This window comes from Aulostomus chinensis, chromosome 5, assembly GCF_037954235.1.
Source record: "Aulostomus chinensis isolate RoL2024-O1b breed Wild chromosome 5, RoL_Achi_v1.0, whole genome shotgun sequence".
Lineage (NCBI taxonomy): Eukaryota > Metazoa > Chordata > Actinopteri > Syngnathiformes > Aulostomidae > Aulostomus > Aulostomus chinensis.
This window is the reverse complement of record NC_141324.1, coordinates 13,347,760-13,365,846: the sequence shown is the minus strand read 5'-3', so window position 1 is coordinate 13,365,846 and position 18,087 is coordinate 13,347,760. Positions and strand designations below refer to the sequence as shown.

General features: G+C 42.7%; 2 protein-coding genes across 3 annotated transcripts; one reads left to right on the top strand and one right to left on the bottom strand.

Annotated features, from left to right (window-relative positions):
• The first annotated feature begins 552 nt into the window (after positions 1 to 552).
• septin2 (septin 2) lies at positions 553 to 9,965 on the top strand. 2 transcript variants are annotated; one of them, XM_086203266.1, is made up of 13 exons: positions 553 to 752; positions 1,658 to 1,698; positions 3,115 to 3,229; positions 5,921 to 6,007; positions 6,123 to 6,246; positions 6,360 to 6,494; positions 6,624 to 6,741; positions 6,970 to 7,071; positions 7,216 to 7,361; positions 7,880 to 8,002; positions 8,990 to 9,050; positions 9,497 to 9,581; positions 9,776 to 9,965. In XM_086203266.1, exons 2-12 carry the CDS (start codon positions 1,675 to 1,677, stop codon positions 9,569 to 9,571), a joined length of 1,110 nt encoding a protein of 369 aa, XP_086059392.1. In that variant the 5' UTR covers positions 553 to 752; positions 1,658 to 1,674; the 3' UTR covers positions 9,572 to 9,581; positions 9,776 to 9,965. The 2 variants fall into 2 exon arrangements, with proteins under 2 accessions (XP_086059392.1, XP_086059393.1); XM_086203267.1 differs by having other exon boundaries at positions 564 to 752; positions 7,880 to 7,963.
• Positions 9,966 to 11,550: 1,585 nt separating this feature from the next.
• stk25b (serine/threonine kinase 25b) lies at positions 11,551 to 17,663 on the bottom strand. Its single transcript, XM_086204892.1, has 11 exons — positions 17,263 to 17,663; positions 16,321 to 16,551; positions 16,174 to 16,230; positions 15,958 to 16,066; positions 15,692 to 15,849; positions 15,306 to 15,491; positions 13,763 to 13,908; positions 13,366 to 13,471; positions 13,068 to 13,139; positions 11,967 to 12,103; positions 11,551 to 11,892 (listed from the first exon to the last, which is right to left on the bottom strand). The coding sequence occupies exons 1-11, from the start codon at positions 17,290 to 17,292 to the stop codon at positions 11,853 to 11,855; spliced, it is 1,272 nt and encodes a 423-aa protein (XP_086061018.1). The 5' UTR covers positions 17,293 to 17,663; the 3' UTR covers positions 11,551 to 11,852.
• Between the last annotated feature and the right edge of the window lie 424 nt (positions 17,664 to 18,087).

Genomic DNA, 18,087 nt, shown 5'->3' with positions numbered 1-18,087 from the left:
ACAAATTTAGTTTAAGGGGGTAAATAAATATAAAAACAAATCTACATTTGTGTATATAAAATTGATACATAAAAATCAGTACATTTTCTATGCATTCAATCCCTTTCATGAATGAATGACTTTTTACAGTATAGCTGCCATAAAAGCTGTGAAAACGATAGGAGCCCAACAAAAGAAACTTTTACACTGGTAAGATGTCAAGATGCAACATTTAACCACAGTATACTGGTATGTAGAGAGAATAGAACTGCCAATCAAATAACACTGAACATTCATAGCTTCTCTACAAGCGATACCTACATGACAGTATGGTGTAATCACATGAACATTTCACTTTTTTTTCTTTCTTTTTTCTTTTTTTTTACTATTGACCTAAAAACAAATGATCTCACTGTTCAGGAGAAGTTATCATATTATATTTGTGATTCGGATAATTCTTGAAAAATCAAATTTTTCGGCACCAGTACTTCCTACGCTAACTGCACGATGCCACCGGTGCCACTTGAGTTTCGTGGCTTTTATTGAGCTTGTATGATGTGATATTTATACCAAGTTTTCAGCAGAGTACTTCAGTTTAGCAGTATTTTAATTTGGAGGGCTCTGGGCCGGCCTCGTAGCTGCTCTGTCGCCCAGTGCATTGTGGTTTGTGAGCTAAAGGAAGCCGCTGCACCGGAATCTGAAGAATTTGAGGTGTCCGCCAAGTCTGCTCTTCACTGCTCCTCCATCGAACCTACGCTCTCCGCGGGCAGACTGTAAGACGACGATAAATATTTCACTAATTCATGATTTATACATTACCGAGGCGTCGCAGTTTGATGAAGCGAGCGGTGCTAACATTAGCTATTTTAGTGAGCGCACGAGAAGCTGCTCGGCTAGTTAAGAGTTAGCTCCATGCTAAGCTCGTCACCGTTAGCCAGCGGTGTTGGCCGGTAAATTGACTAGCGAAATCGAATACGCCTTTTTTTCCTCGATTGTATTCGCATTTCCTAATTAGACCATCGAGTTACGTATAAGCCTGTTGCTTTTACGGATATGTTGCCGTTTCTCTCTCATTTGTTCGTCGCCGTTATGAAAATGGCTAATTAACCATCTGCAGCTAACTATGGTTTTATGTAGAGAAATGAGTAACCAGAAGAGTTGATATTTGTAAATCTGATGCATTGTGTGGTGCGTTAGCTTCTAAACACTGAGACACGCATTTCCTCTGAAAACATATTAGTTAGAGTTTACTGCGAATGCGGTGGGTGTGTTTTGCCAATTTATTGAATTTTAGTTCGGTTGTTAGAATAAAACTTAAGAGATTTCAACACAACATCGGGTTCCCAACACAGTAAACGAGTACAATACCAGTTGAGCCTTTGGGATTAATATTATAAACTGAGCTTAATCTCATTTCACACTTGTGCGGAGGGTTGCAGTTGTAGAGACACATTGTGAGTGAGTGAGTGTGTGTGTGTGTGTGTGTGTCGGGGGGGGGGGGTGTGAGACTCTCACAAAAGCTAAAACTCTCAAACCAGACTTCCTGTCTCTCACACCCAGGCCTTTGAGCATGCAGGGAGTGACATGAATTACCCCTGCTTCCGAAACTCCTCACTAGAGGTACAAGTGAAGTGTCATGGCTCTTTGTTTGTTTGATAGGCTATGTCTTTCCTTTCAGGTTCAGAAAGTGAAACAATGTCTCAAACTGACAAAATGAAGGTGAGTTTTGCACAATATATCTCTAGATCAATGGGAGCAGCAACATATGTGCATCATGTCAGTAGCAACAACAACACAAAACAAAATCATGAACTAAAGGGGCAACATGATAAATGTCAGTAATTTGCAATGTGGAAACACCAGAGGCAGGATTCTGTGTGAACATATAAAGACTATTCGGTAGTATGTTGTCCATTTTGCCTCAGTTTCCAATTTCAGTCATTGTGATGGTCTGTTTATTTCTCAATTGTATTTATTTAAAGCAATAAGTCTCTATGTATGGATGTCTGGCTCAGTTATCGCAGCAACCATTCATCTCATCAAACTGTTGCGAGCGCGGTGTCAATTTTGAAGTCTGGGTTCTACGGGGGTCCAGAGTTTTGAGAGGAAGCACTGAAATGACGGACAAGCTTCTACATAAATTTGATGTTGTCTGTGTGTGATGGTCAAAGCTGTCTGAGGTCAAAGATAAAAGACAGATGGACTGAGATCAAAGTCAGAGATTTTCAGGGAGGTTTCGTAACGCCACACAACCGATGGCCCTGCCTCTCATACAACAGGCACAGCAATAGATAAAGGGGCGGGGCAAGTAGTCCTGTCTGTCAAATGAAAGAGATCAAAGTAAGAATCCCAACATCAAAGTAAGAGCTCTGAGACCAAAGTCAGAGATAAATCTGGAGGTTTTGTAATACCACAATCCATGGCCCCCCTCAAACAACTGACACTACAATCGTGAAAACCAAATCTGCCACCATTTCTTGAATTCGGTCCAGGATTTATTTTTAAACATCGAGCTTCCTTGCTCCTCTCATTTCTGTGTTTTGGCATTGTTCAAAACAGCCGTATGTGTCGCTGAATGCTGGGACACTCCGTGCTCCAGCTTTCACATGCAGTGGGCTGCTCACCAGCCACATGACTCACTAATGTGGTTTATGCAGTTTGAAGGGCTCCAAGGCAGAGCAGGAACACACTGCTTATCAACCATGACCTTTGCTGAAAAGACCGTGAAGGCAGAGATAATAAATCTCATAAGATTGTGAGCCCAAAACCAAATAAGGAACAAGATATTTGATATGAATATACATCAATCAAGCATTGTCCCTGCTGAATGTAGTTCCTCTGCTGTTTCCCCCTCGACTGTAGCAAAGGGTCATAAACACTGGAATGAGGGATGGAGGGTCTTCTGCAAATAGATAGGAGGAGGAGTCACAGATGTGTTCCTAAATACCCAAGATTTTGTGAACAGATGTCTCCTTAGTCATGCGTACTTAGGCAGCAATAACAGGCTGTCTTGCCAGAGCCACGTTCAGCTTCGTCCAGTGATAAATATTTTGTGCAAAGTGACAATCTTCTATCATTTTTTAATATGAAACATTTTTTCCATCAAGTTTAAGACTTTTTTTTCTCTCCCCACAGCAAGGCCAGTTCACAAACCCTGAGACACCAGGCTATGTTGGATTTGCCAATCTGCCCAACCAGGTGCATCGCAAGTCTGTAAAGAAGGGTTTTGAGTTCACTCTCATGGTTGTAGGTAAGTTTACCATCATTTTTCGGACCATTACTCATTTTACCCTTTCCTTCCTCTTGTTATGTTACTGTGGTTCTATTTGTTTAGAGGATGATGTAATTTGGCATCACAAGCATTTTTGAAAACCGTTTAATAGCTCACGTGACTTTCTTGTGTTGCGCATGTATGGTGGGATCTTGGCCATTAGCCCGAATTTCCAGTTGTCTTATGCATATTTTTAAACAGTAGCCCGTCTACACGACTGTTTTACCCCTTCAACCTCTGTTCCTCCTCTTGGCCGAGTGTTGAGAGGTAATTTGTAGTTGGCGCTGTCTTCAGAAATACTTTTTGTTCAGATGAGAATGACAGACGTCACATGAGAGTAGTTGTTCAGCTGTAGTGGGCAGTAGTGTGAACTCTGGATGTGAGCTCTGTGATTGTGTTAAATTCGCTGCGTGTTGTGAAGGGGGGAGGGTAGAAGCCCTCCTGAACACTGCTCATCCTTTTGCTTTAAAATAAACCAGAGAGGAATGTAGCCTAGAGGGATTCGTTCACACAGAGGACGAGGTTGGCTGGTCCCTCCACCACCAGAACACTCAGAGTGCTTATTTAACCCTCTATGTGACCTGGATTGTTATATTAGATTTTCCTGCTTTTGACACTGACGGTTTAACCTCATTTCCTCACAATCAAGTCATTTTTTAGTTTCCCAGCACAACTCTAGCATGTTCTCCTCAAATGCACTTTTCTAATGGAAGACACTACTGGCCTGTGGCGTCTCTGTATCTTGTGCCACAGCACACATCAGTACCATTAGAATGAAAACAAAATTTCATTACGTAGTTAATTTGTATGTGTTCTTTGCAGTTTGTGAACAAATTTGCCACCATTGAATAGATTTTCTCTCAGTATGTAGAGTCTCTGCTAGATGGTGCTAGTGTGCCCCATCTGAAATAGTCCTGCACTTTGAAGGGCAAAAAACAGTGAATAAGCGGCTCCAGGAACTGGAAAACGCAGCAGATTGGGGGGGGGGGGGGTTATTGTGGTTCCGGGGGACCATGAAGGCTGATTACTTTTGTTTGTTTTTATTGTATACAGCTGACGTAACCATATGAGTGAGGAAAAAAAACCCTAAAACAAATCCATACAAATATCAAGTCAGTTGTCAACTTGAAAATCCCTTTCTGTACTAAAATCGTTTTTTACTCAGCTTTTTGAGTTTTTGTTGAAAACAACCTTCATTCTAGAGTTAATTGAAATACAGGTATTCCAGGACAGCACATCAACACATGCTGTCAAAAGAAGGTTTGCCATGTCTCCCAGCACAGTCTTGAGCCTGGAGGACATATCAGGAGACTGGCTACACAGGACTATGGAGGGACAGCAAGCTAGCAGCAGCACCAGTATCGGTTCCTTTGAGTAAGGAGGAACAGCAGGCGTGCCGCTAAAGCGCTGGATGTTCCAGACCAATGAGTCTGAAACGGACTCCCATCAGGGTGGTGTGAGTGCCTGGCATCCTCTAGTGGGACCTGTGCTAAAAGCCAAGGTCCAATCAGGCATTTGCCCGAAAACACCACTTGCATCAGTTCTCCTCACAGACGAGAACGGGTTCACACTGAGCACGTATGACAGACGTGAAAGAGACCAGAGACACTACGGTGAACATTATGGTGCATGCAACGTCCTCCAGTGTGACCAGTTTGGTAGTGGGTGACTGATGGTCTGAGAACCTTGGAGGGTCACACAGACCTCCACATGCTAGCCAACACTGACTGCTGTTCAGTCGTGTAATGAAATCCTCTGACCAATTTTTAGACCTTACGCTGGTTCTGTGGGCCCTGGGTTCCTCCTGGTGCAGGACAAGGCCCGGCCTCACGCTCAGTGTGTAGGCAGTGAATGAAGATCTTCAACTTGAATATTTTCTTTGATGACATTCCTATGTGCGATTGCGTTCCTTTTTTTGAGCAATTCATTTTTCATGGACCCTCATGTCAAAGAATAATGAAGTAAAGAGCAGTTGTATGGTTTCCCAGACAAAATGCAGCTAATGCCCAAACAGTTTTTCAATGGGCCCTTTACCCAGCAGCTATGGTGCCAAACGCAGGCAACACAGGTGGAATAGATTGCATTGGTTGTGGCCCTGTTCCATTTAGGTGGCCCTGGCTAACTGGAATGGCCGAGACACACTAAATAGAAAGGAGCCACAATTAATTGAATTAATTACACCTGTGTTTTTCTGGTATGACATGCAGAGGATGGTGTGTAAAGGGTCCATTGATCTTCTATATTATGAGTTTAAGCTGTGAAATTCAAATTTAGGTCACACATTTAAACTTTTTTTTTTTCTTCAGCTTAAGTTCTGAGTGAATGTGCAGTTCATGGCCATGATTTAGTTCAATCTCTGAACTTGTGGTTTCACAAACACGAGAAGGTCAAATATAATCGGTGTTGCGGACCGATTATAAACACTCCTTCCTCAGGTACCAGGATGATGTAATCTAGTACCAACATAGCTCTGAGAAAGATTAGGTCTGAGTCAGATTTAGTGCCGTGTTTCTACGTAGATCCTTGGAGTTAGACTTCATGGGCGTTACTGTCAGGTGATCCCTGCAGTCCACTGTCTGATTTGTTCAAAAATGAAGTTTGGCAGTCTTGTTTATTCATTATCACATTCTCATACTGGTTCAGAGTTTGATTTTGTTCTATTTCTAAAAGGGGAATCTGGACTTGGAAAATCCACTTTGATCAATAGCCTGTTCCTGACTGACCTCTACCCTGAGAGGATCATCCCCGGTGCAGCGGGTAAAACACACAAGCATCGAATCCATTAATGAGAAACCTCCAAATGATAAAACAATCTAACATTTTAATTGTAGTTACATCACTGGGATGACTTTATTCTTTAACCTTCAAACAGAGAAAATAGAGAGGACGGTTCAGATTGAAGCTTCGACGGTAGAAATCGAGGAGCGTGGTGTGAAGCTGCGTCTCACTGTAGTGGACACACCAGGATATGGTGATGCCATCAATAGCCAGGACTGGTAGGAATCCTTCTTTTCTTCAACCTGGGCAGATAGAAATAAATGTGCCGTCTTTCAGCATCAGTATGCTCCGATAGTTCCTATTATGACAGGATGTTTACCCTCTCACCCAGTTTCAGCACCATCATCGCCTACATCGATGACCAGTTTGAGCGCTACCTCCACGACGAGAGCGGTCTAAATCGTAGACATATTGTTGACAATAGAGTTCACTGCTGTTTCTATTTCATCTCACCACTAGGCCATGGGTGAGTCGAGCCACACACCCCCAGCGAACAAAAGTCACAACAAATCCCGTGTAGTATTTTGCTGAACATTGGGTATGTTTATCTTGTCTGTGGTTGACTTTGTACCCGACTCCTTCCTGCTCACCCCAGCCTGAAACCCCTGGATGTCCAGTTTATGAAGGCCATCCACAATAAGGTCAACGTGGTTCCTGTCATCGCCAAGGCAGACACGCTCACCCTCAGAGAGAGAGAGAGGCTGAAGCGTAGGGTGAGACTATGTTTCAAGTTCCTCAGAGGAATACTCAGTATCGCGTGTGTCAGTGGATTGACGTACTGGAGGCACCTCTTCAGACGCAGTATTGACACAAGTGTCACAGCAGACTGTCAAGGAGAGGAATGACGTCTGTGTCGATATTTTCCAGCCACCACTAAACCGTAAATATTCTGTTATGTTGGAGATCATAATTTGATGTCTTTGTTTTGTTTTATTGGTCAGATTCTGGATGAGATAGACGAACACGGTATTAAGATTTACCACCTCCCTGATGCTGAGTCGGACGAGGACGAAGACTTTAAAGAGCAAACCAGGATCCTCAAGGTAAACTCCTGCCAGTGAGGAGTTTTTCTCCATGTATCATTGAATCAGTCAAAGCAGTTAGTACTTCACCCCCTCAGAACGTTCCTTCACGTGAAAATTGCATTCCAGATTACAACAGACTCATCAACTTGTTCTCTTCTCCAGGCTAGCATCCCATTTGCAGTGGTAGGATCCAACCAGCAGATCGAGGCCAAAGGGAAGAAGGTGCGCGGCCGCCTGTACCCCTGGGGAGTGGTGGAGGTGGAGAACCCTGAACACAATGACTTCCTGAAGCTGCGGACCATGTTGATGTGAGCTTGTTTACCCCTTTTCTTTTTCATACACACCACCCGTAAGATTGCTCTCATACGCTGCATAATGTAATCATTTTTATACAGTTTTATTTCATGTTTTTTTCTTTTTCATTTTATATGGCTGGAAGACCATGTAGTGGCAAAAAAAAAATTTAAAGCTCGGTGGGATTGCCGTGGTCAGTTTTGGAGCTCTAATTGATTGTAATGGCAGCTGTTTGCTCTGACATTGTTCCCCATTTATATAAGCAAATTTTGCTTGATAAAAATAAGGCCCCTTCCTGATCAACTGGTTAGGTTAATTCACAGTTTGTGGTAAGGCTTTGCATGGCAGTAATTAACAGAGGGTCAGTCTTGGAAATCACAACTTATTTGGAAGAGAGCGAGTGACTCTGTCTGTTGAGGATGTACCGCATATGGATGTATAAATGAAAAGTCAGTTTAATTAAAACAGTGGCTCGGGCAGGTTTGAGTGCATTTATTCTAACAGCGTTTACTATTTGACAACTTCCCCACAGAACTCACATGCAGGATCTACAGGAGGTGACCCAGGACCTCCACTATGAGAACTTCCGCTCAGACCGCCTCAAGCGCGGTGGCAGGTTGTCCTCCCATGGTTACATTCTGCCTCTATCTCCTGCGTACGTACTTGTCTGTCCGCCTGCTTTTCTGCACCTCCCCCCCTCAAACAGCAAATCTCTGAGTATATTCTCATATCTATGTTCTCTACGGTGCCCATTAGAAATACACTGAGGCACAATATAGTCAGGCCCATCACACCAGCTTTAATCTAAATGAGCTAAAACAACCATACCTCTCTCTTGCTGTTGTATACAGTGTTGGACTAGTATCAGCTGGACTTAAGCTCTAACTCATCCTGTTGCATGTCAACTACACTAGAAAGGTCCTGGCAGTGATGTAGAGCTGAGTTTCATGGTGTAGTGGGTCAGAGTTTCACATCATAGCTACATGGCATGTGTCCTTTGAGACTCTAGAGGTTTTTAGACAGGATTACTGTGTGTGTCATTTAACATAGCCTGGACATATCATCATTAAACCTTCCAAGTAGACCAAAACAGTTCTCCCAGACTTTCTTTAAAGCCAATCCAGGATGCGGGACTGGTTTTACTGTCTCCATATTGCCTCACCATCTGTCCAGTGATGGCGGTCTGGTCTTGATTTGTCCCAAGCCCTGAGTGGACTGTTGGAGGTACAATTTCTCTTCACTCGGGGGAGGTAACGCTGTTCCCCAGACCTTCGCACTCCTGCTGCTCCCATCTTGGATCTTACTGCTTTCTTCTCTTTGTAGTTTCTTGTAGTAGATGCCCACTTTCCTCTCATGAGCTGCTCTATCCTCCTGTCAACAAAAACACTAACCCACTGACCTCCCTTTCACTTTCTCAATGTGGCTTTTGTCATGTTTGCCTGATACTACGTCAGCGGTACAACATGCACCCTTAGCATATTGACACATGATGCACCCCTCTGCTGCTGTCGGTATGCTTTAGAAATCACTGGCCACTGCAGTGGTCCTACATCTCTATCTTCCTTGACAACGTCACATGTGATTTTGCTTTGTTCACACATTGTGAGGCATTCCATGAACTGAACCTATGTCATTGATGTAGAAAGGGTCCAGAGCCTGAGGAAATGGACAAGGACATGATCCTGCAGGAGAAGGAGGCTGAGGTGGGTGGAGCTCAACAATAAGCAAAAAAACAAATCATCATTTTGGTTGACAGAAGATTTTCAAGTGTGACTTCATGTATTTTAGGAGGAATTATATTTTTGCATTACCGTCTCATTGGGAAAAAATAAATACCCTGAAATATTAATGTGAAATAAATAATATGCCGTGTCAACTCTGGAGCAACGAAGGTTGTCATAAGAACTGATACTTTGGCACCAAGCACACACCAAAACCACAGTTTATGATGGTTTTGGTGTGACAGGCATCACCTGTGTCAACTTGAAATATGTCAAAATGGCTGCTGGGAAATTGAGTTTCCTGATTGGTTCATTCCAAGAGTCAGAATTGGATGAATCACACCAATGGGCTCCTTATATCGCATAAATATCTGACCTGCGTGTAGGTGCACTGCACATTTTACATGTCTGCGTTCCTTGTCGCACAGTTGAGACGAATGCAGGAGATGATCGCCAAGATGCAGGCGCAGATGCAGAAGCAGGGAGACGGAGATGATGTGTGAAAAGCCCTTGGTGAGAACGCATGCACACAACTCCTGCAGTAACACCACGGCGACTCGAGCGCCACCACAGCTCACTGCAGATTTACTGCGGTACACCAGCATATCCAAGTTTTTAGCTTCTGCAGCTTCCAACACGTACAGATAACTGAAGTCTCTGTCCTGCGAGTCAGTGACCAGATGTAACCTGTTGTTTTTCTGTTGCAGCCGTTTGAGGCGCTCACTGCCTGAGCTAGACCAGAGAGCGATGGACGACAGCGGCATCCCTTCCGTCTGGTTATTGACTCGTTCTGCTCGCCACTATCTTCTTTCAGCCCCACGAGGGATCTGGAGTTGTTTCTTTATACATATAGTATATTCAAACAGTGTTATGTTTAGATGAATATATATATATATATATATGCACACGGTTCAATTTCGTACACTTCTTTTTATTTTTGTTTCATTATTATACTTTGCCAGTTACGCAAATGAAGTAATATGACCCATCTCTTTGAATGGTGGCATATATATTTTTAATACAAAACCATCTGTTACTTTTTTCATTTTTTATTGACTTAGGTTTTTGCTATTGAGATCCAAAATATTCCTGCTTCTGTTTCGCACATTTAGTCCCATTCATGCCAACCTTTGCTGTATAAAACGTCAACTGTATGAAAACTGGTAGCACAGACCTAAAATCTCCTTTCAGCCATTGTATCGATGTTTGATTTGTCAGATTCCTTCGGGTGGAGGAAAGATTACTAATGTGTGCCATTAATTAGGGTCCATCCTGCTCCGTGTTAATCATGCGATTCTCCTCGTGCATGCAACTCTCGACCCCGTCTGAGAAAACGTCAGGTGAATTACTTGTTACTTTCCAAATCGAAAGCACCTCTGGGATTCAAGAGTTGCTAAGATCTATCCAAGCTGTGACTTTTGAGTCTTCCTGTAAACCTCACAAATGAAGGACATTCAGATGAGGTGTGTGTGCGTAAGCGTGACACACCTCTATTTGGTGCTTTGACTGAACACATCTTTTCCAGGTCTCCTCTGTACTGTAAAGTGTGGCCACGTCCCAGGGAGCATCACTGATGCAACTCTCTTAATTCATGGCAAGAAAATTTCAAAGGTTATAATGGTGTACTTGTCCCTACTGCTGAGTACTTTGTGGTGCCGGTGACCACAGAGGTCAAGTGTCCCGATGAGGTCACTGTAGCCAGTTTCCCTCATCAGCCAAGATGTGAGTTGACATTCCTCTTTGTGCTGCTTTTATCCCAAGTACCAAATATTGCTCTTGATACATAAATTGTAATAAAAGTTTTATTAAACTCGAATAACCTCTGCAGTGTCGAGTACTTATTAGAGCCGAGTGTGTTTGGATTTGTGTCAGCACATGAAAAACCTGCAGTACAGCCTCAGTGTTTGAGGATAATTGATCATTTAGCCCGGTTTTTGAGCTGTTAATAATTTGGTAGAGGAGTCACCTGAATTTTAATCTGCACAAAATGCACGTTAAATGCCCGCTTTGTTTCAGTGAGATAAAATATTTGACAAACAAACCCACCCTGTGCCGTCCCACAGTGTCAGTAACTCCAGAACACAAGGTCGATAAACACAAGTCCCTAAGCTGCCAAGTGAACGGATTCATGTTGAGGAAGGACGCAAAGACACTAGGTTTTAAATTTATATTCGTGCTACGCAGGACCGGTTCAGGCTGAAGATAACAGTATCAAACAGACAGAAGTCATGCGTGACAAACATTTGAATATTTAAAAAAAGGAAACATGTTGATTACATTAAAATTACACTCGCAATTTCTGAGAAAATAAGTGATGCTTTTGTTTATTCAGCATTTTTTTCAACTGAGAAACTGAAAATTGATACAACTCCATTTGTTCATAATTTATAACAAATCTAGGACAGTGGTACTTCTGTTGAGAAGCAATAATTTAAAAAATTTGATTCAACAACACTTAAAAAAAAGAAATCTGAGTAACATCAATCAAGACACTCAGACGTTTTCCATAGACTTTATTATAGTTTTTTCTTCTTCATCTAACAGGTGTAACACAACGTGCTAAATTTCATGGCTTTTGTCTTAAATACTCTCCACTCTTAAAGAAAAAACTGTAAAAATATTTAATTATAACTAATTAAAAGATCTCTTGGGGAGAGGAACGAAGAGGGTGGAAGGGTAAAGACAGGTGGACGGGGGGGGGGGGGGTCTTCGGTGGTCCTTATCTGAGTTGGGTTTGGGATACAGATAAAAGGGGGTGGGGTTAAGATACATCCAGCTCGGGTTTCACCGCGAAGACGGGGTGGTGTTACCATTTAAAGAAAACCTGAAAGACACAAAGCAGCATGTTGAAATCCACATTCCCCCTCTAAACCAGGTGTTTGCAGCTTGTTGAACTACCTGCACACTCTCTCCATCATGTGTGTGACAAGGCGGTCGGAGATACCCGGACAGGATTCCTCTGCCAGATTGAAGGCGTTCTCCAGCTCCTCAATGGCTCCTACACCACCGCCACTTGCTCGCCGCTTGTCCTTCAGCTGGTATGGAAGGTGTGAATGTCAATAGAGAGAGAGGAATTTATGCCATGCAATGTTCCCTCATTATTTTAAAAGCCGAATCACCGCCACACGTCATATTTTACATGAATACTTTATAGTGTGACAGCTGGAACAGATTTGTGTTTTACAGATTTCACGCAGAAGCTAAACTAGAGATTATAATTATTATTGGACTAGACAAGGGCTTACAATGTTTAGTGCTGAGACCATCAAGACAAACAAGTATTGACACATTAAAAAAAAAAAGTGTTTGCACAGTGAGCACAGCGCCGGCCTGCACTTTTAATTATTTTTTTTATTTTTTTTTTAAAGTTGGCTTCCTCCATTGTTCATCTCTGTTTCTTTTTTCTGAGGCCACAACAATCACATTTAATGCTGTGTTCAAGACAATTAAGAAGTTGGGGGCGAAATGAGCTTCAAAGTGGGAAAGTGAAGCAAACCATCCAATTCAGAAATTTCTGCTAAGGAAATGTTTGACACGATTTTGAAATGATGAGGCTGATTTCTCTGACTCAATGTCAAAACATCAAACATGGAGGCTTTCGTCCTTAATTAGCAGAATGTTACTGTTTTTTTTAGTGGTCAGTGAAACTCTTCTGGTTGCGTTACTGCCACCTACTGATCTGGAGTGTGTCCTCAGTTTCGTCCTCTGAAGTGACTGCAGCATGAACGCAATGGTGTCGGAAATTGCTGAGTTAGGATTCCAACCTACTTACTTACCGAGTTGTCATGAACACAGCATAACAAACCTGAAATCATCAAAATTTTATTTCTATAGCCCGAAGAAGCTATTTTACTAGAGGGCTTTATTATCTGATGAAACACCACGCTGTTTCATTCAGTAAAGGGTCCTGCAGTCAGGAAAGTCAAGAAACTCCTCAAAATTCAAGACCTACAATCCTTCGTTGCTCAGAAGGTGCAGGTAAGATATCCATACACCTACCTCTCTGAAGATGGGTGTTACCAAGGCCGACAAGCATTGTGACTTGGGTTGCCTTTTCACCGAATCTCCTGACTGAGGAGAGAAAAATACAGGACATTAGGAAAGAGAAGACACCCACGGACTGTGAGGGACTGACTTAAACCACGAACTGACAACTAACTAGACTTAACACCAGTTAAATGGGGACGCCATGTGCAATGTAGGACAAAGGCAATGAATAAGGTGAAACGCTGATTTTTGGGTCAGTACTTCTGCATGTAAACCCCTCAAATGTTGATGTTCGTGTCAAGTGAGTTACCTCTGAGTCTGTGTGTGAGTAGCCCTTCTGTAACTTATTCATAGAGCTTGGTCTGACTGTAGGGAAGGTCCACATGGGACAAGAGTCCACATCACTATCAGCATCCCTGCAGAAACGAAGGACAGAGGCGGAAGAGAAGATTGAGAGACAGAAAAATGACCTAATTTATAAACAGTGAATCACACTGACCCAGAAGATTTAGAACATTTGTACGCGCCTGACGTTTTGTACTATTAGCAGGCAAAGGTCAGTAAAGGAAGCATAGCTATGTCTTAGGCCCTGATCTGTGTCAATCCTGGAGTCAATCCACAGCATGCAGACACTTAAAAATAGGCAACTAAAATGTCCAGGGTGCCACTAATTAATTGGAATGAAGTTGTGTCTCTCACAGACTCACATATCTGAGTCATCGGAGCTGGATTCCTCGCCGTGTCCCTCTGACTTCCAGCGGCGGTACCGGTCGATCAGCTCTGTCAGATATGCCGTCTTCTTGGTGTAACGTGTGATGAACTTGTGTTTCAGGAGCTCTTTGGCTGTTGGCCTCTGAGTAGACACGTCAGAGAGAAACAAGCAGTGACGAATACCGTAACTGGTGGTTGGGCAACAACATCACATTTATCAGATTATTGAACACTTTCAGTGCTCATCAAGAATGTGATTCGGCTCATGTTTGTGTTCTACAGCACATTATAATCTCTTCTTAAGCCCAGCCATGCTAATTCATCCACACACTGCCAATCTGGATTAACTTCCAACTGTTCGGAACTTGTTCAGTCTAAACAAGCACGTCTGATCTCCTGGGATCTGTTCTGGAAAGCAGGTTTAGTGAAAACCCTGATTCTGTTGACCCTGACATGAGAGGAAGTCTGGTACTCCGTTTCAGAAAGAGAATTAATGCAAACCTGAAAAAGAGGATAACTCCAGCCTGCTTCAGAAAGACATGTAACTTAAGATGTGAGTCAGTTACCACGGTTACCAAGTCTGTGACGTAAACCTAGTCGAGAGCAGGTTTTTGTTCAATGGGCCGTGAGGCTATCCGTCTCCTCCCTCCTACAGAGCCACAAACCCCGTTTCATTTCCTCATTCATTCATTCAGTCCGAGTCACATGCACTCGAACCATCTGTCTGAATAAAAATCCAGATTTGATGATACAGTTTCTGAGATATACTACATAAAATCTCATCAAAACATAGTGGGGAGTGCTCAGGGAGGCATTTCCAGACCCCGACTTGACCTTTTGTCACTTCCAGATGATTTGAGCTCTCCCATTTTTCGTTAGTCTATTATATATCGACATAATCTTTTTGTCCTCACATCACCAACATCAACGCTACTGCTCTTTCAAAACAGCCATTGCATAATTACTTTAATATATTGAAGATTGCGATTATATTCATCTTTAAGTTGCTTTCGTGTTCACTTTTCACCAACAGAAGCGCGGCTAAATGTTAATAAACTTTAGCTTCAAAACTATTCCATTCGTTTTCACTTGTCATACATAGGGGCCATCAATTATGAAATAAACATTGATCTATTCAAACTTACACCTTAACTGCAGCAGTGGTTCCTCCTGAGCCAATTCTCTCTCCTTTGCTTCTGCATTACTTTTTCACCTAAAAATACTCCCTAGATATACACATGAGGATTTCTGATACCAGAAGGGTAAAGCATGTGGACCTCTATTTGTAGGCTGTTACCCCAGTGAATCACAGCATCAGGGCTCCATTAATGTTGGCATTTATAGTTGAGTAAAACCACTCAGAGCTGTTCAAATTAACTGAAATGAGACGTTCTGAATGGGGAAAAACAAGAGTTTCCAGTCTGAAGATAAACTGACTCACAGTTCAGGGTTGGACTCAGGGTTTGTTGAACCTCCTTTCTGAAACGGCCCCTGGAAGGTTGCAATTTTTTAAAAATGCAAATATAAAACTTAACTTACAAATCGAGGGTCTTTATTTAGACACGCCTCCACAAACTCTTTAAAGGGCTTGCTGTAGGGGCCCTCGAGGGTGGGTGGCGTGTTTTTGGGAATGAGGAAAAGGACCCTCATGGGATGCAGGTCCGAGTTGGGTGGTTCGCCTTTCGCCAGCTCAATGGCAGTGATTCCAAGAGACCAAATATCAGCCTAAAGGCAAGGAAGGAAAGATGTGAGAAGCCTGAATGAACCTTCAATGCACATGGCCACACCACACGGATCATATGGTGTCTCCTAACAGAAACGCTCTTTGTGACCTCAGCATTTTACCAATATGAAAGATCTTTCTATGTGAAGCAATGACACATACTGTCACGTGCCAAGACCATAGCCCCCCCCCCCCCCCTCACCTTGAAGTCATAGGCAGACTGTTTGATAACCTCTGGTGCCATCCAGAAAGGTGTGCCAACAAATGTGTTCCTCTTAATCTGAGTATCTGTCAGCTGTCCCGCAACGCCAAAATCCGCCAGCTTCACATCACCCTGCTCCGACAAGAGCACATTGGCAGCTGAGATAAAGACAGAGAGAAAGAGGAGTAAGTCCATCCAGGTAACGTTACTTCTCTTGTTTATACACGTGGGCATTTGTGCCGCTTTCTGAAAGGAGTTCTTGGTACCTTTGATATCTCTGTGAATCTTCCTCTCAGAGTGCAGATACTCCAGCCCCTTAAGTATTTCCCTCAATATAGTAGCAATGTAAGTTTCTTCCAGAGGCCCTGGTCTAAGCTGGTGAGAGACGGGGGATGAAAAATGCGTAGGAATTAATTAAAAAAACAAAAAAGGTCAAAGCTGAGAGAAAAATTTAAGCTGCATAAAAATAGAAATCTTCTTACAAGATCCAGAGCAGATCCTCCACCTAAATACTCCATGATAATCCACAGCTTGGTCCCCTGTCAGATATAGAAAAGTTGTGTTTTTTTTTCCCCCATTCGAATGTGTGGATCTGTGTGTGTATATCAGGATCAGATTTACCATCTCACCTTCAGGTATGAGCCATAATACTTGGTAACAAAAGGACTATCACACTGGCTCAGTACGGTGATCTCCTGTTGAATGTCTTCGATCTCGTCCTCCGCCTCTTCCAGGTCAATAATTTTGATGGCTACCACCTCTTTTGTGCGATTGTTGATGCCTTTGTAGACCTCTCCAAAGGAGCCCTTCCCAATCCGCTCCTGCTTGGTGAAGTATTCTTCAGGATCCAGGCGGGTATTCTGGGGTAGTAAAAAAAAAAAAAAAACTTCACATAGATGCCAATGCAACTTTGCTGAGGAGTTTATTGTGGGTACTAGCATTTGCATTTGTGTGTTATTATGAACAATTATGTAATACTGTAATAGTTATCAGACCATGACAATCTCAAACTGTTGCATCCCAGTGAGTCTCCTGACAAGCAGTTTAATTTGCCTCAAAGTGTAACATTTAGCAAAATATAAATAAATCAAATCAAAATATATATAAACAAAAAAATGACGGATGGATTCACCCGAACGAATCTGTGGCGGTATCCACCCCATACAGTCAGAAGCAATATAATTAAATGGTGTTGATCGAACTTCGTGCCAGGATGTAACTCAAGAAGCCTGACACTTCACTGGCTTTCTCTCTCAGAGCAGCGGGAAAGGGTAATGATGTTTCTGAGGAGGAGAAGCTATTCTACATCCAGACTGCTGGGACGTGTGTAAACCAGTGAGATTTCGGCAGTAAAACCTTCATATCGTAGAAAATTGGTGCTGTCAGGTGGTTCCTGACATTTGTATCCCAATTATCGCAACTAAATTGAGATGAAAGCTGCGTATTTGTGCCCATAGCACGTTTTATCACTCGCAATGCTAGTGGAGACCCCCACCCACCTATTCATGAACGCCTGACAGTGGCGGGGGCTCGCCTTGCCTTAACAGTTTGTGAAAAGAGAATTTCTGTACCTGGTTTTGCATGTCTCCGAGGTGTGCCATCCCCTCTGCAGATTGAATGGGCCAGGGAAAGCCACTGCTATCTCCTTCCGAGGTTATCAAACGGTCCTGTCGGGTTTTTCCTCTCCTCCTCGCTGTCTAGGAAGCTAGCTAGGTGGCTAGCCGACAAGATAAACACCCAAACTGCTGCCTTTAACGGGGCTGTCACTCCGCGCACTGTTTTCGGCCTCCGAGTCCAACGGAGGACCGAACAGCCGTGAGACACAACCAGCTAGTGGCCGAGAGGCTCCATAGAGTCAGCGGTGGTGGTGGAGGAGAAGAAAAATGCTCCTTCCGTGTTTAAATATTTAATTCATTTCAAGGAACGTTCAGTCTGTTGTTCATTTGAAGCTTGAGGACAAAATAATGGCCCTTTGAGACCACGCATGCGCACTATTTTTGACCACCGTGGGATTCTGGGACTTGTATACCGACTCGCTGTAGTTTTCGTAGTTTAATTTAAAATGATGTTTTTTGGTTTTGTAGATGCCCAGAAAAAAAATATAGAGGAAAAATAAGGTCAAAGTGTCCTGGATTAATCATTCTTTGGATTCCTACTACCATAATTTTCCTGCTGCTCAGTATCAGAGAGTAGGGCAAGATGAGCCACTTTTTACATCTGATGATTTTACTCAAAATAAAAATGATAAAATAATAGTCACTATTCATATCTCAGGTTGTTGTGTTGTGTTGTTGTGATGGTTCCAATAAATTGAAAATGGGGTCAAGGTAGATTGAGCCCCTATGGGTTACCAGCCCACATTAAAGACTAATATAAAAAGGCACAAAATCAGACAT